Genomic DNA, 26742 nt, shown 5'->3' with positions numbered 1-26742 from the left:
GGCCAGTAGCTACTCTTTGAATATTAATTGTTTCACTAAATTTGTTTTAAAATGTGGTAAAGTGCAATGCCCCTGGAAAATAGTATGATTATTCAAGTTTATACAAACATTATGGTTTAAAGAATCAGAATTTCATTAGTAAATCAACACAAAGTCTTACAGGATTTATTAGGTAAGATATACTTTCAGATTGAATTCTTGTTTACCTTTTAGGTGCATTGACTCTATATATCTCTTAGGAACACATCCAAATGCCCACAATTTGTATAACAAAATTTAAAAATAACAATAAAACAGTCGTTTCTTTTTTTTAATGCTACATATAAAGAAGTACAAAATATCCAGGAAGATCTAAATCAAATTTAAACTACGTCTCATTTAGTTTTCTAGAAACACTTGGAAAATAATAAATATCATTAAAAATACATCACAACCCAATTACAAGGTTGCCTGACATCAGGGAAATTAATGCCTTAGAACAAAACTGCAGGGAACTTTAGATTAATTGATACAGGGTCTATGATATGAGCTTTTACCAGCTTACTCTCTGGCACAGCTTCAGTAATTTGACTGCCACACAAACTTTTACTCCCAGGTCAAATGGTGTGTGTGTGTGTGTGTGTGTGTGTGTGTGTGTGTGTGTGTGCGTGCGTGTGTACACACACACAAACAAACATAAATGCTTCTGCCAGCAATAACATATCAAATTGTCAATAAATCTTCCTATAACAATAGCCCTTTCTTATTTGTGACTACTTGAAACGGAGTATGTATAATGGATATGTTTGGTTTTCCAGTCTCTGTGATACTCATTGGCTCTCCTTTGAGTAACTGCATTTAATTTCATTTGGGGGAACTTCCCATAGTGAAAGGAGATAGAACAGTCTTGATGGGTCTTATTATTCAGAAAAAGTTCTGGCAATTAGACATGGTGGCTCAAGCCTATAATTTTAACCACTCAGAAGGCAGAGATACGAGGTAGATCAAGCTAGTCCAGGTAGTCAATTCTACCCTTCCCATCAAGCTTGGTGGTATGTACCTGTCATCCTAGTTCCATGGTAGGCTAAGATGGATCACAGTTGTAGATTAACTTGGACAAAAGTTTGCAAGACTCCATCTTAACTGAAGAGGCCAGGCTTGGTGGCACTTGCCTGTTATCCCCTGTATGGCAGGAAGTGTAAAACAACAAAAATCAAAACAACCCTGTCTCCAAATAACCAGTATAAAAATGGTAGAGGCATAGCTCAGCAACGCTGTGTCTGCCTAGCAAGCGCAAGTCCCTCAGTTTAAAACGCCAGGACCAGCAACACAGCACAAAACAAAACATAGTTCTGATTTTCTGTAGTCAAATACACATTACCCCATTATGTTCAACACTCTCCTCCAGAACTCTGGATCATGAGGGGAGCTAGGCCAAGATTGAGAAAAGGATTGGAAGCTGTTCTTTCTAGGGCTGTGCTTTCACAAAACTATCCACCGCTTCCAGCTGCCACAGTGACCCTTATTTCCCACTGCCAAGTGGATGTAAGTTCACTTCTGCTTCTATTATTATAAGCCTGCCTGTCTCTTCAAACTGCTTTCTGTTTCCTTTCTCCTTAACCTGAATAGGGTTCTAATGTCTGTGACTGGAGAATTCTAATCTATAACACAATGAGTAGCACCTACAATAACAGTCAAATAAGTCTCAATTGGTGTTTTTTTGGAATTGGGGGGTGGGGAGTTTTCTGGTCTTAGGGCTTGAACTCAGGACCTGGGTGCTTTTTGTGCTCAAGGCTAGTGCATTACCACTTGAACCATAGCACCACTTCTAGATTGTTCTGATAGTTTATTAGAGATGAGAGTCTCACAGACTTTCCTGTCTGGGCTGGCTTTAAACAGTGATCCTCAGATCTCAGCCTCCTGAGTAGCTAGTATTACAGGTATGAGCCACCAGTGCTCAGCTGAATTGAGTGGCTTTATAGGACCTTCTACACCTAATGACTTCTGTTGTTGAAATGCAACTATTTAAAACATGTGCCTTACTAAATCCTAACACATCCTAGTGCTATCTAATTCCATAAATATCACACCACTCATGTCAATACATTTTTAGCTTTCCAACCTGCTATACAAACTGAAGATCAGATTTCTAACTTTCAGGAGTACTAACTCATACAACTCTTTAATCTCCTGCAATACCAGAACATCCAGAAGTAAAAAAAAAAAAGTGATAATCACTCTGCCTTTAGTGCTGACTGTGTCACATGCTATAATTTTGCTCTCCATAGGAGATTCCTTACTGCATTGGAAGAATGGCAGATTCCATCAGTACATAATAGCCTAGACACCTGTAAACCATTCCCAATCTCAGGTTCTTCTTCTTCACTCTGCTCTTTTTCATCACGGGAGCTATATTTGTTATATTAAACACAGTCATGCAGATTTTCTCATAGAGATAATATTATCACACACCTTAGTTACAACAGTAACCACAAGCATCATCATTTAAAATAATTTACCCATAAATATGAACAACTTTTTTTCTACTACTACTGCTGTATAATAACAAGGACAAGATCCAAGTTTAATGTCTTCTCTCATTGAATATTTACAACAATCCTAGAAGCAGTGATCACTGATGCTTTTTATTAGTAGATGAGGATACTTGGTTTCTGAGGATTTATGCAACATGGCAAGCAAAGTGATAAAAGGTCTTATATAACAACCCAGCTCAGCCTGAAGTCTACTATTCATTTCATTCCATTCCTGGCAAAGCTAAGACTTTGCATGAATAGGAAACTTTTTTTTTTAATTGGGAACATTCTGGAATAGAGCTATAGTTTTTGGCATACTGTGAACTTCACAGAGAAGAGTAATAGAAGGTTAGGTGCAAGTATAAATCTCTGAGCACACCAAGAAAAAATGGTAGAATGGGAGAGTAAATATATTATGGGAGGGTATGGAAATGGAAGGAAGGAAAGGTATATTTAGTAACCATATAATGATAGCTATTAATGATTGTGTCAGCACTTACTTTGGAAATGAACACTGTTAGAGAGTAGGAAATAAAGTTGTTGGGGCTATGGTTTTATTTCCTGTCCACTGTGACTCTCCTTTTTTTTAACAAATGACCCACCCTTGCTCAGCTAGCTGGCTGTCTCCTGGCTTGACTCTTCTCCCTCCCTGAGGAAAGTGATGTCATTCTTAGTTGCTGGGCAGAAACCCCATTCAAATCAATTTGGGGAGAGCTTCCTGGCATCTGACCTGGCTAGATGTTCCTTCCTGCTACAAGCTCAAACTCAGAGTCCTCTGATCTCTCCTCCCTAGATTCTTAGACTGGATAAAATTTCAATGCATACTTCTCCCGTTCTGTGGTTTTCACTGAATCCAGGGCCTCTAGTTATTTCTATTTCTTTCATCCCTGCTTATCCAGTTGTGTTTCGATCCTCATTCAGTCTTATTTCATCTTCTGGAGTCATCATACTATGCTTCCTTTCAGCTACGTAGTGCATGACAGAATGGTTTCAATAGTCAACTTGTCTCAGTGTTGTTATATATCAGAGAACAGCACCAAAGAAGCATATATATCCAGATAGGTAGATTGTTTATATTAACATGGAAATGCAAGGAAGAAAAATCTGACTTGAAAGAAAACAGCACAACGCAATACACAATCATGTATGCAGGAGACATGTTGAAGCCATTCAGAGTAGATTCTTATATCATTTTCCTACTAAAGTGCCAGTGGGCTATTATTAAAGGGGAAAAACTTTTACACATATCAAACGTTTTCCAAATACTTGGACATCTGCAGAATAATGATCCACATGCTGATTATAACTGTAAAATAACAAATCACAAATAGTTTCCAAGGTTTTGCACTTTTTTTAACTGTAGAGATGATTGATATAATAACTCAAGCTAACCATGTACTTAATCTTTCTAAATTAGGATATGAAATTTATGCAGGAAATTGTCTTTTGTTTTCACTGGCTTCCTATGTACCAGAGATAATATTAGAAAATTCTGGCTAAATAAGTAAAAATAAACTTAAGTCACTTAAAGAGAAAATCATCTACTGTAGACCAGTAAACTGCTTTAAAAGATTAGGGGAAGTAGCTCTACTTGATGATCTAACAAGTTTCATCTTTCTTGAACTTTTCTCATGACACTGCTCTGCCCTGTAAACTGTATGTTGTCTAACAATTGGATTACAATAATGAAGACATCAGTCAATACACTCAAAAATTGGGTTAACTAGGGAAACTTCCAAAACAATTAAAATTTTCAGCAGAATAAATTACACAGTTATTTTCTACTATACCTTTGGGTCTCTGTTCATCTATCACTTGACTTATTTCTAATCTATCAACATCTCAGGATGTTGGTTTAGGTTTTTCAGTGCTTCAATGAGTGATCTATGGAAAGTTCCATCTGGCTTTGGGTGGCGTTCAATTAAACTATTTTTACATAGGGAAGAAATAACATGGTGTGGATGAAGCAAACCCAAACAATACACAGAAGATCTGAGACCCTAGAGTTCAAAGCTTAATGAAACTTGAAAGTATATCTACCTAGTGAATTCTGTTACCAAAACAGCTCTCACAATGAGAGTGTCACCATTAGTTTTTAGGTTCTTTAATGAGACATTAATGATTATAGTCACTGTACCTTTTGTCTTGACCTTGGAAGTGGAACTACTTTACTTCATTTGAGTAATGCTTCTAAAAATAAAACTTAAAAAAAATCTGCTTGTAGTGTTCAAAACATGTTCAGAATGCATTGTATCAAATCTAATTCTAACAAGGAATCTTAAGACAGCAAAAGTGTTTTGAATGTTTTACCTAGGAGGAAACTCAAACACAAAGCAGTTTAAGTAACCTGCTTCCTGGCACACAGAAACTAGGAGACAACAGGCTTAATTGTCATGCTGTGATTCCTCATTTCCCCAAAATGGAAACCATACTGGGATAACAGTTAAGGATGGACTGAACAGTCCTCTTCTCAATGAAGAGACACTCTGTTTAAGGAGATAGGCCTATCTCAGGCAGACCCAAAGCAGGCAACTCTAACAGGAATGTCCCCAGAGCCTTCCAAAGAAGAAAGCTAATCACTGTATGAATGATCTTAATTAAATTTGAATGCATTGCTACAGAATGCTGTGGGAAAACACCCGTTCCTCACAGGCTGCTTTTGCACAGTTCTCAGCAGCAATACATTCAAATTCAATTACAATCATTCATAGAGTGATTAGCTTCATTATCTGGTGAGACTCTGGGGACGATCCTCTGGCCACCCTGTAGGTGTGGTGTACATAAGATGGATTTGTCCTCCTGTGAGTTGTCTCTTTCCATGGACACAGAGTCATAATGTAACCCCTTAGTTCTTCTAACTTCCATTGAGAGAAACACAGCAGGGAAATAATGCAGTTTTGGATTTGTCTAAAAGGTTGACATAATCTCAAGTCAAACAGATTCGTGAAACAATTATACACTTTAGCTGAGTGAAGGTAAATGACAGATGCAAGCTTTTCAGGAAGTAGTCAGGAAGACGAAAATGGGCTCATGTTTCTGGCCACTGGGGAGCAAAAATAGGTGTAGGACCCTGCACATCCTGCTTGTGAAATGATTATAAAAACTCAGGCTGGCAGCGGTGGCTCATGTCTGGAACCCTAGCTACTCACGAGGCTGAGATCTGAGGGATGTGGCTTGAAGATAGCCCAGGCAGGAAAGTCCATGAGACTCTCATCTCCAGAAAACGCCAGAAGTGGTGCTGTAGTGCTAATGAGTGCTAACCTTGAGTATAAAGAAGCTCAGAGACAGCACCCAGGCCCTGCATGCAAGCCCCAGGATGGGCCAAAATAAAAATAACAAGACATTTTAAACATGCTGACTAACAACATGAACAGAGTTTGCCACCCCAAATTCCACTTCTCTTAGGAAATAACTAATTCCTCTAAATGTCAACTTCTAAAAAAGCAATTAATGCATTCATACCTTTCCTCTTTGCTAAAAGAATTATGATTTCCATAGCATTATTTAAAGGGAATTTAAGACAGGAACTTCTATGTTTCTTTACATGTTCAAGCTCTGGACTCCAGAGCAGCTGGTATCATAAAATAGGATGTTGCTTAGGTCAGTAAGCCTGGTGTTTCAAACCCGATTCTAGTGTCCATGAGTTGTGTATTTTTTGCTTTTTTCCCCCTTAAGATTCTTAATCTGTTAAGCTTACTACCTTATTTGTAAACTATTAAAATGGTCATTTGATATATTTATTTTGTGAGGTAAGTAAGTGTATAAACATGTAAGAAGTCATATAGGAAATTGGTAGATATACTTTGCAGTATGTAAAAAAAAAGTTTTTGCTTGATATCAAATAAACCTTAGGAAATAAAAGAAAACCTTGGAATTGAGAAAGAACTTTAAAAAAACGGTCTGTATCTCCTAGCAACAAGTTTGAGGGTTCAGTTGTGCGTTCACACAGAAAATATACACTACTGAAATAGGCTTTTAACAAATAACCCAATACCAACCTGACAAGCCAAACCTCAAATAAATTCTGTTCCTACTAAGTTACAACCAAATAGTTTTAAGAACAAAGGGACTCCCTAATGACTGGGAGATGGTGTATACTTTTCATGGTGTTGGCCTGTTAAGGGAGCTCAGTAGGTACTCCTTTATTTGATTATTCATGTTCACAAATGGTGGCTCATAAGTAGTCTTTATATACATGTACATTCACACCCACACATACACACACACACACACTTCTTTAAAAGAAACTTCTGTTTCTAGATTATCAATGTATTAACAAATAATTTTCAACCCCACAGGTAGTGGGGTGATCTTTCTCTCAGATGATCTTTCTCTCTGCTCGGAACATGGTTGGTAATATTTGTAGATACCAGCCTTTAGTGCATAGCGCCTAGGGATGTTGCTAAATGTGCTACAACGTACCAAAAAGGATTTTTAGACCCCAAAGGACAATGTAGTAGAGGCTATAAAAGCCTACCCTGAAGAAATAAAGCAAAACTGGACTACTCTAAAACAATTAGTCTTCCAAAATGGACTACCGGATAATGTTGCTGTAGTCATTTATCATAGAAAGTGGGTTTTCCCTTTATATGCTGGTCACTGAAGAGTTTTGGCTCTGATATTCAACTGTGAGTAATTCCTTTGGATGGAAATCTAGAATTCCATAGTATGTCTATGTTTCCAGAGCTTGTATAAGGTAATAATGCAGAAACATGTTGAATAGTAAAAGTCTTTTTAACTTTTAAGCCATATCAACTTGATACTCTCCTTGCCTCTGTTGATCAAAGCTTATTTTGTTTTTTCTTTCACATTTCGGATTATTTTTTCTCAGAATTTTCAAGTAAATTAATGGTAGTTGATAAAAATAGGGCAGCAATATATCCATATACAAGTCATCAACTTGGGCCTTAAAGTAACTGTAATTTAATAAATAATAACTTCTATAAACAACAACATATATTATAATAAGATAATTTTAAATGAATCCCAAATATAGTAATGTTCTAACAACTTAACTCTTCTGGCAGTATTTTTCACAAGCTTACACATATTTGAAAACAATTTGTTCCCTAAGTAAGGATACAAGTAAAAAATAATATTTTTGAGCCAAGTACAGTATTTTGTCTCCTGTCTCTAGTTGCCTAAGTTTGAAAACCACATTAGAGCCAACTTTAAAAAAAAAGAAAGCCCCAAAGAAAGGATGGAAAGCAAAATGTCAGTATACAGATACCTACAGAACTGAACCTGTGGATTTCTTCTGGATTCACTCTCCTCACGGTCCGCCTCTTTTTCCAAAATTCCTTTCCTCGGAAGCTCATTGTACTGCTGTCATTTGAATCGCACAGAATTTTTAAAGTATTGTCATTAGATCTTTCTTTTCTTTCTGGAGCTCCACCACATTGAGCAAATTTCTCTCCTCTGATCAAAAAGGGAAATGCTCATGCTATGTTCATATAGCTCAACTGAAAGGAAAGGAAACCCATGAAGTTACCACTTCCGGTAAGGAGCTGGCTACCAGCTGCTCTGCTACTGTTCTTATGCATATATTCTTTGTGGACACCTGTTTTAAAGCAAGACAAATACCACCAAGTGAAACAACTTCATAAACAAATGGTGGAAGAATCTTATTCATGAAACCAAATCAGGCTTGAATCAAAGAGGTACTTTACTACAGGGCTTCATATCTTCCACTAAAAGAGCTGTCCAAACTTTGTAATTATGTCTGGATTCACAAGGTAAGCTGTAATGATGAACTGAAGACAAAGAATCTTATTTAAATCATTTGCTTATGCAAGTGTAGACTAACTTAGTGATCTCCCAAGATGATCACTTAACTTCCAAAGTGAAGATGTTATAGTCCTATTTACATGGATTACCCAAAATAAATTACATCTAGTACTTAATAATATACTCATAGACTCCATAAGTCTTGATGTCAAATGGCTAAAAGAAGTCAAGTAGTTAATTCCTTCATCTTTATGTCTTTACTCACTTTCTCTGGGCTATTGAAAAGTGCAACTCTCCCCTCATTTCCACCTGAATTCTCTTTAATGTATTTTTTCTCTATAGCAGTTAGGAGCATGCTACACTACCCTGTCATTTGCACATTTAATTTATTTCAGTCTTTTTTTTAAAAAAAAACAAAAAACTAGTTTCCATGCTATATGAGAATGGTGATCTGTCTGCCTTAGTCACTGTCTTCAGTAATTAGTCAGTGTTTAAGCTATGTAATTTATAAATTACTATAGGCTAGGGGGATTGAGTTGAGTTCTGTTTCTTACTAGCTGAGTGAGGTAAGAAATACTTTGAGATCATAGAACTAGACATTCCCTTTCCCCCACAATCACTGGATTTGGCTGACGCTTAGACTAGAGCCACTTATAGGTCTCCACCTTGTCATACCTTTATTTGCACGGGACAGGTAAGAAAATACTTTGCTTGTGCCTTTGCTGAACATGGACAATGACATGTCCTTTTTCAAAAACGATCAGAAAAACATTGTGCTGTGTAAAATGACAACTGTGGGGGTGAACTATATCATCAAATTAATAATCTGGAAATTGAGGACTCCGCATAGCAAAAGTTCTTTTGATCCATATTTCTTGGACATTTATTTCTACTATTAGGATTCTTTGGTTTAACCCTGTGGTGTCTGTTCTTTGAGCAGGGATGTAATGAGAGATGCAGTTTTGAGCTTTGATTTTTCCCTTACATGACGTCATGGAAGGTTGCCTCTGGGACACCTGATTTCCTAATGTCAGATTTGTGTTTTTATTTCAGTGGCTAGAAAGTTGTTCTGGATCAGTGAGTCATTTGAGAATCCCACAAAAGCTACAAACCCACTCATCAGGAAAATCTAAGCACCCAGAGATGTGTGCGTGGCCAGGGACCATAGAGCTCTAAGCCTACTTGAGGACCTTCATACACATGAACCCTCTAATCCCTGACTTATGGACTTAGAAGACAGGCGCAGCGCCTTATAACAAGCCCTTAGTGATCTTGAGGAACTCCTAAGTCAGTTCCTCTTTTTCTAATCCTTGGATCTACTTGGTCTCTTATTCCTCTTTAGGTGCCAGAATTCTGTAGAGCCCCTCTCATTCCTCAACTTCTGCAAAGTGAGACTGACTCATTTTGCTGATGATAAAGCTCAGTGGTATGCTTTGCATACTTGGGGCTAAGAAGTGATCCCCAGCACTGAAAAAAAAAGACTGATCCATTCCTACATTTCCTTGGTCATTGATCACAGTTCCCTTAACTATGAGCAATGCCAGACAACAGGTCAGATAGTTAGAACGTGAGGTGACCGCAAAGGAGGGCACAACCCAGGAGCTCAGAAATGAGTGTTTCATGGGATTGCATTGTTGTCAGTTCCTGTTTCCAGGTCCAAACTGTGTCTCCAGCCTGCTATTTTAACAATTTTTTCTTTTTTGTGTATGTTCAGAACTGTAACTAGGTAAATAAGCAAGAACTGGCAGGAAGATAAATCAGATAAAAGTCTCATTCACAAGGAGTCCCTGACAAGAGCAGAAGAAAAGAAATCAATGATCAGAATTGATTTATTGTGAGAAATATGTAACATCTCTCCTAGTTTTAAGAAGCTGTGACTTAAGCAAGGGATTACTAGTGTTTAAAGGATTCTGGAAGAGCTTTATATAGAAAAGGTAGCATTGAGGAAGGTAGATGTCAAATAGATGTGTGCCAAGGAAGAAATCTTCCTGATAAGAAAACTTAGCGTGGATGAGGAATCAGGAAGAATGGTTAAAAGCATGAGGGCTGGTTTTCCTTTTGTTACTTGTTCACCTTTTCCAGGCCTTATTTTTTAAATATGAATCATACACTTATTACCTAATAGAGTTGGTGTGAGGATAATGAAGGTGACACTTAGAAATACTAATATCTGGGGGCTGGGAATATGGCCTAGTGGTAGAGTGATTGCTTCACATACATGAAGCCCTGGGTTTGATTCCTCAGCACCACATATATAGAAAAAAACCAGAAGTGGCGCTGTGGCTCAAGTGGTAGAGTGCTAGCCTTGAGCAAGAAGAAGCCAGGTCAGTGCTCAGGCCCTGAATTCAAGCCCCAGGACTGGCAAGAGAGAGAGACAGACAGAGAGAGAGAGACAGAGAGACAGAGAAAGAGACAGAGAGAGAGAGACAGACACAGAGAGACAGAGAGAGACAGAGAGAGACAGAGACAGAGAGAGACAGAGAAAGAGACAGAGACAGAGACAGAGAAATACTAATATATGGCCTTGTACATTGTAAACATGACTATTAGTTATTATGGCACTCAGGCCAAAACAGAATGTTAAATAAAAAATTGAAGATCCAGATTGCCTGTAGTCAGGAGTTAAACAGCTGAGGTAGAAGCAATTGAAAATAGAAGTCAGGGACCAGTTCCTTTATGGCCTTCAATATCAAGATCATGAAAGTATCCACTGTAACCTGAAAGCTATGGAAGACCACTGCAATGTGATTTGTTCTGATGTTTTCAACATCTGCTAGGGTTGGCTTCTGGAATGTTAGGGAATGTTTAGGAAACTCATTTTTTTTGTCTCTTCCAATTTCAATTCATTTTCTCCCCTTGCCAGCCAGTGTGTTCCCTGCACAGCTTCTCTCTCACGGGAAGAGCTCAGACCAGACAACATCTGCAGGCTCTGCTCACCACGAGGCTGTGGTGAAGCCAGGAGCTACTTCCTCCTCCCCTGTGGTATCTCCTGAGCCTGGGCCCCAGGCAGAAGTTCTTGTAAGGTTAGTAGCACTCCTGCTCACTACTTCCTGAGAAAGGTCAACACAATTGTACAGCTCCAAACTGCTGATGGGAGGATAGACTGATGAAGGAATACAAATGGACACTGCAAAACCTCATACTTCTAAACACAGGTCTCTCCATGGGCAGTGTCTTGTAGAATACATGTTTCTTTTTTCCTTTCAGTAGAGTATTAATTTTAACATAAAATGTTTAGAAACTTAATGGTTTATAACGAGTACCATCCAGTATGGATCACATTGAGGAAGGATGGAAACACGCCAACAACAGAGGCAGACGTGTGTGTGTGTGTGTGTGTGTGTGTGTGTGTGTGTGTGTGTGTGGTGTTTGTTTTGTGTATATAAAGGGTAGTGAGTTTAATCAGTGCATGAAGTGTGTGAGATGTGTTTACTGTGATGTATACATGCACATATATACCTTTGTTGCATTAAAATACATACATTGTAATAAAATTTTCATCCAGAGATGGCCAGATATGTCATAAGTTGTAATAATTTGTTTATATTAAAGAATTTTAACAGAATTCCACAGGTTCCTGGCTATCAAGTGACATCAGTAGCACTTGACAAATGAATGCCAATGAAATTGATAAAGCTTGTGAATTTATTGTTATTCAGTACATTCTGACACTCTGATAAGATACAACATGTTTATTTCCAATATTAATTACCGATGTTAACTCTCATATCATACATCCCATTTTAAGTTAATAGGTTACAGGGAGGTAGGGAATAGTTAAAGTACCACAGAGTCAAAGAAGCATGGATGAAGACAAAAGTAGAGGAAGGATACAGATGCAAACAGTGATGGGATAAGATGGCTTGAAAAAGCAGAGCTACTCAAAGGCCCAATAACTGGTTCAAGAGGCAGACCTAACTCCACACTTGTGGTAACCCAAGGGGTAGTGAATTTGTGTGGATCACACTAATCAGGGGATAGAGCTGAGCTGAATGTCTGGGACTGGGTTAGGAATTCATCATGTAGGACGCATGACACATGTACCAGATAGTCTAGGGATGGGCCGGAGCATACCTCAAGACCTCAGTGCTAGATGTCCCTCCTTTCATATGACCCAGGTGAGGGGGTTTGCATCATTCTCTGGCCTGGTGCGTTTGGTAAGTTCACGGGCCTGTTTTCCTTGATATGGGCTTAATATACCATGTGTCAACGTGTTACTGATTTAGTTTGATGAGTTCATAGGCCATACTACTTCATTTGCACAAACAAATTACTTAGCAGTCTGCCTCCACGGATTTTTTTTTTCCGGAGAGATGGTGATTGTTTACTTGTACAAAGAATAGGTAGACTCATTCTGTTTCAACATTTAGTGCTCAATATTGAGCAAGACTTATTTTACAAAATGGACTCACTTAGGTAAAGAGAGCTCCCAGCCTAATCTCCACCTAGATGTTCTACAGATATCACAAATCTTCAAGAAGTCATGTATACTTAAATATTTCCAGCTTTAGCTAGGTGTGTTACTGAGAATGGGGCATCTCCAAGGGACCCACATTCCTTCTTATTAAGACCGTAAGTCACATTTCCTTGTTTGCATGCTCAGAGACCAGGGCATAACAATGACAATTATAATCACAAAAGTGCTATACCTATAGCAGTATTTCTGGGCTTATGTTTCATACTAATATGTACATCTGGATTGTTAGTGATATTCAAAAGGCCATGCATTTAATTCTTCACCCAGAATGAATATAGTGCTTTTTTTTTACTATTTTAAAATACCCCCAAACAACACATTTTTAATCATAATGTTTCTCCATCTTTTCAACAAGACTTAAAGGCATTCTGAGTTGAAGTAGATAATTTCTTCTACCAATGACTGGAGGAAGACCCAAAACACAGCTTTAGCTATTTGAGGCTGATGACTTCTGAATTGATGCTATGAGCTTTTATCATTTAGAAACTATTGTCTAATGGTGTTTCCCCATTGAGATAGCAGTATCTTCTCAGCTTGGGAGTTTGGATTCCACTCCAGTTTCTCATTGCTGAGCAATGATAAACAAGATCAGAGTTATTTCTTTTAAAATAGAAAAAAGCGCCTAAAATTGTCCTCCCGGGCATCATTCTTACTGCTAAATACCATGCTTTCAATATGAGTGTTATCTATTGTTTAATGATTACCCTCAAAAATCACTTTGTACACAGGTTTAATGAGACAAAACTCCAAGAAATTATAAAGGAAAATGGATTAACTTATAGAATGTCAATGGATAGAATATTAACAGATGTTAATTAGTTAGATGTTAATTATTAGGTAGGGGCCTTTTACAGCAGCAGTTGTGTTTTTCTACAGAGAGTAATAAAACAGTCTTACCAACACAACTTTGATGAGGAAGAAAGTAAGTGAATGCCACATTTTCAGAATGCATGTTATCATGTTTTTAAAGCAACAATTGCTTGCTAGTGAATCAGACCCTTAGTTTAGACACAATCTCTGCAACCCAGTCCCAACCCAAAATGATTTCTTTAATGACACTCTAATGTATTTTGAGGCCTCTGTCAGAAAGCAGCAAAGCGAATACAGTAATTTGTTTTAAGCATGAATGCCTCACATTGTAGAAATTTCTGAATAACCCTAGGTCTTAGCTTTCAATCAAGAGTTTCTTTGTGCTTTATAGAACATTGATTATTGTAGTTTCCTTATTTTGCTGTGTACATTGTAGTAAATTCTCGACTCTTTGATGTGTGGTAGTTTCAAGTATCTAATTAAAGAAGAAATTAACCTCTTGCTATCTGTTCTGACCCTTCTCATGTAAATAAGAAACATGGAAATAACAGAGAAACAAGGGAAGTTCTATTAATGGTGTCATGCCAATTTAGTCTGGGTTATGAAAAGGGAGCAAATTCAGAATCTTCGACTCTGTCCAATGTTTCCTATGCCTGTCCTGTGTCAGTGGTAAAGAGAGGATCAGGGCAGAGCACTGCCCACTGTCCTTGTAGCCATGGAGAGTGATAATGACACACATCAATCAAACCATGGGGACATAAGAAGGCAGAAAGTAAGTCTTAAGCAAAGAATATTGGCTGCAGAATTCAAAACCAGAGAAGAGCAGTTATGTCAGTCAAAGTCAAATATAATTGCATACAGGCCTTGGGGGCCTGAACCATAAGTAACACTTGAAAGTCATCACCATAACAAGAACCCAAAGGACAAAGTGTTGCCGTGTATGTAAGAATTGCATGGAACATTGCTAAAATCAAAATATGGATTGTTTTGGGCTGGGGATATGGCCTAGTGGCAAGGGTGCTCGCCTCGTATACATGAAGCCCAGGGTTCAATTCCCCAGCACCACATATACAGAAAACGGCCAGAAGTGGCGCTGTGGCTCAAGTGGCAGAGTGCTAGCCTTGAGCGGGAAGAAGCCAGGGACAGTGCTCAGACCCTGAGTCCAAGCCCCCAGGACTGGCCAAAAAACAAACAAACAAACAAACAAAAATATGGATTGTTTGGCTGCATTATCTGGGTTTATCGTAAATATCTTGGTGTTTGTCATTAAAGATGCCACCCAGGCCACACCTTGAGAAACAATGCCTAGAAAGTTGGCAATCAGTTTACTTAGGCAGAAAAATCATAAGAATGTATCTGGGGGTATTACCTCCCAATAAAAATTATTTCTGCCAGTCTAAGCACTTACGTATAGAAAGCAATTTTCCTAATGTACATTCAAGCAGGTAGAGACACCAAATAAGCCCGATCATTCTGCACATTTGGAAAACCAAGGAGGAACTTCTTGAGTAAAGCCATCCATGAAAATCTAGATCTCAGGCCTACTCATGGCCTTTCCTTCTACCTGTTCCACTCACTTCAGATTTCACTTCATATTTTTTTTTTCTGCTTGGGCCATTTCTTTGCTTGGATCTTTATAAATCTGGTCACTCTTGTCATGTCTCTCAGTAATACAATTTTCTGAAACTCCATTCCCCTGATATATCAGATGGAGGACTATACTAAACTGAATGCTTAGTCACATCCCTGGCTGGATATTACAATAGAGGCCATAAGCAACCCCTCTCCTACTCCCTATGAACCACTTGGTTCTATCCCATCAATAGCAGTCAACAACCTCTCACATATTGTAGCCATAAAGTCCCCAGGGAGGAAGTAGCCCAGATCTCTCCATCCCTGGCATCCAAATACAACCTTCCCTTGGTGATGGTTTTCAGGCCAATGTTCTGGCATATGCTGGCTGTTTCTCTTTAGACCTCCTTGAACACCTTTGGAAAACCGAGATGACCTTCTTGGGAGAATGTCGAGCCTGTTTAACTTGTAGTTAATGTCTCCTTCTGCACGTAGCTCAAAATCCTTCATTTCCGCATTAGCCTACAAGCCTGTGTTTCTGCTTTTCTATGGATAATGCATCTCTCACTTGCCTGGAATATATAAAGTCATGATATATCATCAGTAACCTTAGAATATCTTGGAAGAGACAAGCCGGACACCTAGGTAAAGCCCCTGGGAATGAAGAAGAAGATTCATATTTGCAGCATATAGCCGGGAGTGTGGTATTGGCAGCCATAGATCCCCATTCAAGATAGACTGCATTTCATTCCAGGCCTTCTCACTTGTTTGTTGGGGGAGGGGAGGGTGGTGTCTCTAGAACAAGTAACCCTGTAAATGGGGGCTGTTAGATGTTGTGAAATTTAATAAAAGAATATTTGCAGAATACTTATTACAGAGTGTGGATTCTAATGAAAAACTTAAAATGGTGAGCTCTGAGCTTGCCAGGCACGTTCTTTTGAGAAGGTGATCTTTAGCTGGGAGCCTACATGCGTGTGTTTGGGCTTACAGGATGGCTGTGGACGTTTGTGCTCTGAGCATGAGAAGGAAGAAGAGCAAGGGCACACAAAGAGCTTTGAAAGTAGCAGGGGAAGAGACAGACCATGCCAGACATGTGGGAGTGGCCAGAAGACCCATTTGGTCTGGATGTAGAACAATGTGGTAAAGAGCCCCTCCCCTGCGCACTTGACCTCCCCCACAGCTGGCCTCTTTGTGTTCTAGCATCTCACAACACTGGTCATTTCATTTGTAAATAAATCTTCACTGTGCAGAACTACAAAAGGTTCCAAATTTCCCTATTTCTATCATTTCCCTTTCTCCTCCACAAGACTCCAGTGCCAAGGACGTTAAGGAAGCCATGCTTTAACCAATATCATATGCTGTTTTATCTTTTCATGGTTACTTTTCTGCCTAAACAGGACTGTGAATTCCCAGAGCAATAAACAGTGTGGTCTTTATGTCTCAACTGTACTGGGTTTTCTATTGGCATGTGGCAAATACCAACACTGTAATTACCGATTGGATGTTGTGAGCAGGAGAAAAGGGCATTGAACTTTCTTTTTCTCTGTCTTCCCCTTGGTCCTTTCCACAAAGGCTATTGAAAGGCACGAAAGTACTGACAAAGGGACATTTAATCTGACTTTGCTCTCTTTTGCAAGGATGTCACAGATCAAGAAGGAGATCTGCTACTGAGATCTCATCAAAAAATCATTGGCAGCATGTAAAATTGGCATCCCTCTTGCTTTGGTTGGCATTAAGGGATGCATTTTCAGAAACGAACTCTGAATTTGTGTTCTTCTGTTTCAGCGTCCTGAGCTACCAAGTAGGGTCTGGTATTGACTTTTAGGCAGAGTGTACCAGTAGGCAGAGCACTGAAAGGCAGTATAGACGAGGCTGTCCATTCACTGATGGACTGAAAAGCCCTAGACAACACAGTAACCTCTTTGGAGATCTGTGTCCTAAAGCCTTATTCATCTTTAATATTCTGTGTTTTAGTGCTTTTAAATAAAACACCTTGTATCATCTATTTTCAGAAAATAAATCAATGGCTGGACAAAGAAAGTCAATTTTTGCTTTTGGTTCTTAATCTCAAGTGCCAGTTGAAAAAGAAGGATATCTTCCAAATAGAGACATGCCCTCTCCACTACACTTACTTGAGATGCTATCCCCTAAAAGATGCTAAGTGCCCCTCTCCCTTTCCTGTCATAGGTTTCATTTTAAAAATAAACAGCTGAACCTTATCACTATACAACATTTCCCTGAACAATGCTTGCAAATGGAGCATTGAGAACAATTTTGGGTCAGGTGCTGGTAGCTCATGCCTATAATCCTAGCTACTCATGACTGAGATCTGAGGATCACAAAACAATATATCGGACATAATTTATATCAGTGACAATGTCCCCAATCCTGTTTGTTTTACAAAGACTGTCTTTGAGCTCTTTCCTTGAACTCCTGGGTTACATACTTTTCCTTGTTCTTTACTGCCCTAGACTTACTTAAGGTCATTTTCTTTTGCTTATTCACCTATAAACAAGCATAGATAAGTGTTTGGGATAATCAGAATGATAAAATAACTTCTTTGCCTTTATAGAGTCCAAAGGAGAGTCTGTTTTAACAAAAGCCATGATGAGAAGTTGGCGTTAGAAACACAGAAAACCAACTCAATAAACAATTCACTCTTTTCTTTAAAACATCTTCTAAAAATTAAAAAATAGTAATAGCAAAAAGCTCCTTCCGATTGGATTTCAAGTGATTTATCATGTCAACAGCATCAGTATAATATAACTGGGGATTCCATACTCATTTTCAACTTCTTCAATCTCTCATCTGCATGACTATATTCTATTGTTTTTCCCCCTCTCTTTTTTTTGGTGCTAGTCCTGGACTTGAACTCAGGACCAAAAATATCTTTCTTTTTCAAACAACACTTGGTACTGGTCCCTGAGTTTCTTTTGCTGAAGGCTAAGTGCTCTACCACTTGAGCCAGAGCCCTGTTCCAGCTTTTTTTTTTTTTTTTTGAGTAGTTATTGGAGAGAAAAGTTTCCCACACCTTCCTGCCTGGGCTGACTTAGAACTTAGATCCTCAGATCTCAGCCTCCTGAATAGCTAGGATTACCTGTGCCAAGAGCCACAGGTACCTGGTTGTATTTTCTTTTAATCATCTTTCCTCTTGCAGCAATTTCTCCTACTAATGCCAGATTTGACCATGTCTTCCCAAACTCAGAAGCCTTGAACACTAGTATCCCCTCTTGCTCTTATGAGTATTTACCCCCTATGTTTCAGAGCTTCCTAGTGAGCCAGTCCGAATAACAGATAAAAGACAGACGGCATCTACCAAACTTGAAGCCTGGATTGGACACAAAGTGAAACTGGCCAACCCCTCACTGAAACTCCTCAGGGGTGTACATTTCCATCATACAGTACAAAACACACAAGAGACATTGCATGTGTTGTTTCCCACATTTATTTTTGTACAAAAGCATTTTCTTCCAGAACAGTTAATAGGAAGTGGAGTATGTAACTGGCATACAGCATGGGTGAGACTATTTTAAGTGACATAGCAAGAAAGGACGAAGGTAGCATCTTCTTCAGAGTGGACTGTAACTGCAAGAGTTTAGTGAGAAAGTAGCATGTATTGGTGCTAAAGTCAGGCTACTGGGTAAGGTATCTTGCTTAAAGTCCATTCCTTTGTGAGCACCAAAATGCCCATCTCTCTCTGTAACCACTTTTCACAGCAATATGACTTGCACACATAAGCTAGAGAAATACTTAAGTGATTTTCTTGAACAAGGCAAAAGGAAACCTCTATGTTGGTCAGTGGCTTTAGGTTTCTTGGGTCTCTGTAAAGCCACAGCTTAATAGGTTGAGCTGTAGACAAATTTTCATTTAGTGTTTCGTAAGCATTAAATAAACACTATAGTCAGCATAGAAAAGAGTTAATGGCCAAGTTTAGGTGAAAATAGAGAATAGCTAAGTCCACTCTCCACCACACTCTTGTGCTATCACTGATCCCGTTTGCAGAGTTCTGCAAGTATTCATTGCTTTTGATGCATTAGTCACATCTTCTTCCACGTCAGCATTACATCTCTGATCATTAAGTGTTTGATATTTGAGACCACATTCCATTTTTCATTGTTTGACAGTCAAGAAAGCATAGACTGACTTGTTTTTATTTTTACTCAATTATACCTGTGGAAATCATTCTGAATTAGGAGGCAGAGTATATATTACTGGATGTTAACATAAAATGCTTAGTCCAGCATTTCAACTAACATCAAAATCATTTCTACTCACATCAGCTAAAGGAGTTGTAATATGTCGAGGGCAATGTAGTTCCTACTCATCCCTTGAAATTGGAACATTGAATTAAAGGGAAACATAAAAATTCATTGAAAAAAGACAATCGGGCAGCCCAGGGCTCACCTTGGTCTCATACTTGTACTTTATCATCATAAATTATTTTTCATATATGAATTCATTGCCAGGATTTAAAATTTGGGATTTTTAAAAATCTTGATAGCTCTTGTTGCTAGATTCTCTTGAAATATTAATTATTTGGACATATTGATCCCACCTTGAGACATGCCTTCTAATGCCAAAGCTGAGTAATGACTACTAGCCCTTTGAATAGGACTTAAAGTCACATTTAGAATTATTCCTTTTACAATGACAATTATGATTAGGAATGTAGTCTAAACCTGACTTGAATCTTATATCAAACAACAAATCTAAGATGTTCATTACTTATACATCTGCAGTTAATACAAGTCTATGACAAATCAATAATCACCTTCACGAGGGTTCTCCACATAAGCTTATGTATCAATAGTTTGAGTGAATACGATTATGTTTCTTTTTCTAGTGATCTGGTTATAACATTCCATCCTCGAATGTATGAGCCAGGGGATGTATCATGTATTGATAAAGCCATAGGAAGCATAACATGATGCAACTTTCTTCATTAACATTAAGCGATGACAACCATCTTAACACAGAGTGGGTTTACTTAAGAAACCAGTGGGATGACTAATGGCAGGGTTCAATGGCTCAGCATGAGAGTGAGAAGATGGTATCGAGCAAGACTTCTGAGAAGTGATGAGAAGACACTTGCTAAAGCAAAAGGCAGCATTTTTTTTAAGTAGTAATTTTATGTTAATGAAAGAGTTTTATGCTACTCAGGATATAATGAAGAAACTCATCCACAAACACAAAATGATTCTCACCTACATCCTTGGAAAGGGCATACATTAGGATAAACAACTTAGCACTTGAGTGGCTCATTTTCCCGACTAAATAAAAGTTAGTTTATAAAATCAACTGGATGATACTTGGTTCTACAACCCTACTAGGTTATGAAGTCTTGGCTGTGAAATATGATCAAATGGTTTTCTTCTCATCTTAGAAACCTGAAGGAGACAATTCTTTCTTTACCCAGAGCCTTTGTCTTAGGAAGAACATGCAAGTCATGATGGAAGACTTCAAAAATGAAGGGAACTATTTCCAGATATACTGTGGTTGTATCGTTTTCTTATACATTCTGAAAAAAATTAGTTATGCCCTATAGTGTCTATAATTCTATAACTAGAGAATTAGGTAGGCATTTTTCCTAGTCTCAGAAAAGATAACTAGTAATGGATTATGTGAGAAAATGTCTCACCAAATCACCAATGCCATCGTCATTACCTTTCCCTGGCCCACATCGTGGTTTCCAGGCTGGGATGGCAGAAGCTAGGCAGTGAATCACCCACTGAAGCACCTAAGTAGTGTTCCAGGCTATCTTTCCAGCCTCCTTCTCACCACTAAGCCATACAACTTCATATTAGGACTAAAATCCCAATATAATGCCAAGAATTTTGGATTTAATGACAAATGCTTACAATTTGGCATGACTGTTTCAATAGTCAGCTGGAGTGAATAGAAAATTCCACCTTTTGCAAGGAAAAAAAATGCATGACAATGTATATAATCATGAAACGCATGAAGAATGTCCGCGAGAATCAGAATTATGCCTATGTTTTCTTAAACTGTGAGAGATGAGTTGTTGGAAAACACTGAGTTACTAAAACTACAAGATTGGACATTTTGATTTTAATAACAATGCCAGCTGTAGCAGCAGCAGCAGCAATGCTTTAAGGGAAAAGCCAGAGCGTTACATAATGAATTTATGACATTTTCCATGGTAGGTTTGTTATGGTTTAAATATGAAATGTCCTCCAGAGGGTCATGTGCTGATGACTTGCTGGTGGAACTTTCTTGGGAGATGGTGAAAACTTCAAGAAGCAGGGCCTAGCTGGAGGAAGGAGATCACCAGGGGCCAAGGTGCGTCTCTCTCTCTCTCTCTCTCTCTCTCTCTCTTTCTCTCTCTCTCTTTCTCTTTCTCTCTCTCCCTCTCATCTCTGTGAGCTAAGCAGCTCTTTACTGTGTCCTTTCCTCATGACGTTCTGTTTTATCATAGGCCTGAAAACAACAGCCCAAGCTAACCATGCCAGTAGCCTCTGAAACTGTCTGCCCAAATAAATCTACCTTCCTTTACATTGCTTCCTTTATAAATTTGTTACAGTAACAAAAAGTTAAAGGCAGGTTCAAGTCCATTTTCCTCCATTGCTTTTATATGACCTTAACAATAAATAATTACAGTGTAGTAACCGTTTTATACCACTTTGTATAAAATTTTATAAGGTTAGCTTTACATGTAGGGAGCACAGGCCACTTCGACGCATTTAACTCAGGAAAGAATTATTAGGCTCAGCTATTTGATCCATATGTATTTTTTCTTTTCTAAATGCTACTTGTTCAAAATGCCTGCAAAGCAAGGAATAGTATGTATGTAATTGTTAGATCATAATATAATAATCACTTCCATTGACAAGCAAAGCGAAATTGTGCAGAGGTGTATGTGTGTGTGTGTGTGTGTGTGTGTGTGTGTGAGAGAGAGAGAGAGAGAGAGAGAGAGAGAGAGTATGTTGTGGCATCTAACCAGATGAGTCTTAATGATACAAGGACCATTTGTCCTTAATTCATTAAACTATAAAAAATTCATCTGAAATTCATTTTAAAAGAAGAAACTTCGAGAGACAAAGGATAAAAAGACAAGCGACTCCAAAAGCAACACTTACAAAACCATTTGGTGTAAACCAACTGAACAACTCATGGGGGGAGAAGGAAAGGGGGAGGGGGAGGGGGAAATGAGGGAGAGGTAACAAATTGTACAAGAAATGTACTCACTGCCTTATGTATGAAACGGTAACCCCTCTATACATCACTTTGACAATAAATAAGTTATTATTTAAAAAGATAAAAGAAGAAACTTGTTTTTGTTAGTACTAGGGCTTGAACTCAGAGCCTTACCATCTTGCTTGGCATTTTTGTTCAAGAATAGTGTTTTATCACTTGAGGCATATTTCCACATCTCACTCTTTGGTGGTTAATTGGAAGCAAGGGTCACACAGCCTTTCCTGCCTGACTTAGCTTTGATCCTTGATCTCAGTCTCCTGAGCAGCTAGGATTACAAGTATGAGCTACAGGCACCTAGTTGCAACATATATATTTTCTTTAATGTGGCCTGATCTTCAGAAGACAAACTGTGCAGCTACCAATTGACACATCAAACTTTTTACTGGAGCTTAAGGAAGCCTAGGAACCATGGAGCCAACACTAAGATCATTATTTTCCATAGGCTAACGTCATGCTCTTTAAAATCTGCTAAGAAACAGTTATTATTGGTCTTGAATTATCAACAAAAGAAAGTTAAGAATTTCCCATTTGGCCACATGCCCTTACAAACCATAGGCCATCTTTTTTTTCTCTTCTCTCATTAGCCACTGTACTTCTTGAAGTACATTTCAGGGATGTAAGATTAGGAGAAAGAACCATTTCGAATGGCTTTGGGAAGAGATATAGGGGAACCCACAGTACCTACAATGTGCTGTCTATCTATTTCTAGTGATGATGTTCACAGCAAAAATACTTCACTACATCAGACAAAAGATGAAGTACCTGGTAGCAGGCATGAACTCTTCTAACTCAGCTTGTTGATTGCTTGTAAAATCATAATGATTATTAGGGTTTGTTTCACAAAACAATTATATTTGGCCTTAAAACACATTCCTTTGACGTTTTAAGAGTATGTAATACTTGATGTTCAGTTAAAAGTGCATTAAGGTCACGGCATGTTCAAAGGTCAAAGAGGTCTTGTGATCTAAACTCTATATTAGCTTCCAGCACACGGCCCAGCATGTAGGAAACATTAAGTTAATGTTTGTTGATTGAATATTCAGCAACATGACATCTTAGCCACCCTTCTAAGGGGAAGACAATGTTCATTCATAAGACAGCCTGCAATTAACTTTCCTGCCCTCATTTCAGTCTGATTCTGTACATAATCCAGACCTTCTTAGATGGATTCAACTCTTCCTTTTTCCTCTGCTCAAACCTCTTGGCACTTGTTTTGTGCTTTTATGTGGAAATTACCTCTTCTTCTTTAGATTGAATTCATTTTGTGTCAGAGATGTATTCTATTGCTCTTGACTTTTTTCTTAGATACACAACTATTTATGTAATTATCTGTGTTCTTCAGAGACTTCATTTCAGAAGTTGAATATAGCAGGTGCTCTGTAATTATTAAGAATCGAACTGGCATTTCTAAAATGTACTTTATATTTACATTTGGAGGCTAAAACAATCTCTTGAGAATTTATTTGAAAATACTTCAAGAAAAAATGTGAACTGTATTAATTTATGCACAAAGGGCCAGATGTATTTTGTAAAAATCTTATGTCTTTTTTTTTCTTCTTCTCTCTTTTTTTTTTGCCAGTCCTGGAGCTTGAACTCAAGGCCTGAGCACTGACCCTGGATTCTTTTTACTGAAGGCTAGCACTCTGCCACTTGAGCCACAGTGCCACTTCAGGCCTTTTTGTATATATGGGGGGCTGAGGAATAGAACCCAGGGCTTCATGTATATAAAGTAAGCACTCTTGCCACTAGGCCATATTCCAAGCCCTGTTTTTTTCTTCTTACAGGATTATTTCTAGGGAAATAAATTTTGCTTCAACCATGTGTCTTATATATAAAAAAGAACTTTTCAAAGAGCCATGTTTAAGTGCCAAGTGAAATTTGTAATGCATTATTAATATACTCTTGTGGTTTCCAGTGAATGTAATTACTATCTATGGCAGAAATGAGCTAATTGATTAACATTACCCCATAAAATACAAGTGGACACAATTGTCTCTCTGACGCCTTTGGGTATTTGGCAAACAATTTCAAGTATTCAGCTAATATATCATCCACTCTCAGCCCTCTCTTTCCCTCCAAATTGTTTTGAAAGCCATTTCTGTGGGGGCTATACTTTCCTGATACCTAATAGTTATATTAGGTAATTTATAAATGTGGATGAGTGATTCTTTCCCTAAGGCCCCTGGCCTCCATCTTTGCCCTATTCAACTATAAAGAGGAAACTACATTTGATAACACATGCTGCTTTGAATATAGAAAACAAATGTCACCAATTCTTTCCAGACCATTAACATTTACATAAGCCTGAACTGGTCTCCTTGAACTATAAATGCCTGCATGTCAGTCTTAGAAAAAAGGGGGGGGGGAATTTTAAACTTCAATTATCCAGAAAATTTGTTTTATCCTTCCTTTGAAAGTCAGTAAATCTACTTCTTCTGATATGTGAATTTTTAAACTGATAACAAAGTCATTTATGACATTTGTACATTTATCACACTGTATCCCCAAGGCAGAGGAAAATAATTCTCATTTTTGAGGATGAAAGAAAATGCGTTTCTAAGTGTTCTTAGCATTTTCTAAGTGTGACAAAGTGTGGGCTATATAACTAGTTTCCTTGGAACTAAGCCTCAGCACTTGCTGGGTTTATGGCCAATTATATTTTATTGAGGCTCTGAATAAACATGTATAAACTTGTCAGTGCCAGTTAACTCTTTGCATCCATAAGCAGATACTCACATTTACACACACACACATACACACACACACACACACACAAAGAAATAGAGGCTTCCATTGAACCATGTGAATGATGAAAGAGACAGTTTGTCCATATCTTTAAAAAAGCACTTAGGTCCAAAAAATATTGTTGTAGCCAATTAAGAGCTCAGGGGATGACTCTGTCCATTGGCTATAGAACATTGGGACCGAATGGACACTGTTCTATCTTTTAGTCTTATCTAGGGTTGAGAATTATGTGTTCATATAGATCCATGAGCTCCATACTAAGTAAATATTCCCAATTTTGCTCTGTAGCTTGATTGAGTGGAGGATGTTCCCAAACTTTATTTTATAATCAGATATCAGAAGTTGGTATTCTACTTGATGACTATGCTTCCTTAGCAAATTACAGTAGGAACTTAAGCATGGAAGTGGCTGTTTCCAATATAATGATCATATTTGTTTACTCTGTCTTGGTTTGCTACACTTTTACAAATACTGTCTTCTGATAAGCAGTTGGCTTTGTGTTTTGGGAAGTCGCTGAAGTTTGAATTGAGACATCCAAATCTGAATTTCTGAGTGGGAAGTCAGACAAGCATGGCAGAAACAACACAATATTAAGTTAGGAGCGTGGTTATGCACATAAAAAAGCAGCATTTGCTATGAAATCAAGCATATATGGAAAAGGAAACTGGCATGGAGAAAGCTAATAAAAATGTGGCTAGGATTTTTACTGACTGAAGTAATTCCCACATGGTATTTTTAAACAAGTATCAAAAAAATAACTTCTGGGAAATAAATAGGGTTCAAGCTTTTGATGTATAAAACCATGAAGAATATGAAGGAGTACCAGATAATCCAAGGCAGGGCAGGTGCTGGAGCTAAGTTAGTTTGTATCTGCAGGAAAGTGTGTTGCTGAGGAGGGCAGAGAAACCAGCCTTAACTCCAGACAGCATTGCTTCACATGTCTATAGGTCAGTAACAGTCTACAAGCCTATCACATTAGCCCCTGAAGATGTGACGCCATCCGATCACCATTGTTTCCTGATTTGCTACAGATCACTCAATTTTCAGACCCAAAGAAATGAAATGGATGCATGAAATCTTTAAGCCTCAATCCATCAGCCTTCTTCAACCTAAGAGAAATTTTGACAAAAGATGGTGGTCACCATTAAATAAGAGATGTCTTGAAATAAAAATCAGAGTGGAAGTACAATCCAAGCTGAAATGTGACACTGTTTCAGCAAGGTACAAGAACAGCCTGATTGGACTGTAAGCTTTACAACGATCCCCTTTAACAATCATGGGCACCCATGTTTCACACAACATTCCTTTCTTTGCTCAGTGAGCATTATTATTCCTTACCTGCATTTCTCTTTGTCTTTATCACTGTGTCTTGTTTATTCTATGAGTTTCCTAATCAATATCCTACAAGTTGCGTTGTACTAATAGCCAAAATTCTGGAATTGAAATCTCTTTGTACAACTACTCAATAAAAATAAATAAATATAAAGATATTCTAATGTTCTTTATTGAGGGAAATCTAAGGAATAGTCATGCATACCAGAATGGCTTAATATAACAAAACCAAAACAATAAACAGATTATATTTATACAAGTCACTACTTGTCAATATCTGTGATGCAGGCAAATAGCAGCTATTCTCATCTTGCAGGTGAAAAAGAGGAATAGTCTTAGAACAACCAAGCA

The 26742-nt window shown here is 38.1% G+C and overlaps 1 protein-coding gene across 5 annotated transcripts in view; it reads right to left on the bottom strand.

The window, feature by feature from the left end:
- Dock10 (dedicator of cytokinesis 10) overlaps positions 1-26742 on the bottom strand; it is a 192464-nt gene that overhangs the window by 151732 nt on the left and 13990 nt on the right. Inside the window, exon 1 of one of the 5 annotated variants that reach the window (XM_048344653.1) lies at positions 7748-7989. The exons of 3 other annotated variants lie outside the window; for them this stretch is intronic. In XM_048344653.1, the coding sequence (XP_048200610.1) occupies positions 7748-7831 (84 nt within the window). In that variant the 5' untranslated portion in view covers positions 7832-7989. Of the gene's footprint in view, positions 1-7747; positions 7990-26742 lie in introns of those variants that run through there. One more of the 5 variants, XM_048344652.1, reaches the window with a different exon arrangement.

The sequence above is a fragment of the Perognathus longimembris genome, chromosome 4 (assembly GCF_023159225.1).
Source record: "Perognathus longimembris pacificus isolate PPM17 chromosome 4, ASM2315922v1, whole genome shotgun sequence".
In the NCBI taxonomy this organism is placed as follows: domain Eukaryota; kingdom Metazoa; phylum Chordata; class Mammalia; order Rodentia; family Heteromyidae; genus Perognathus; species Perognathus longimembris.
This window is presented reverse-complemented; position numbering and strand designations above follow the sequence as displayed.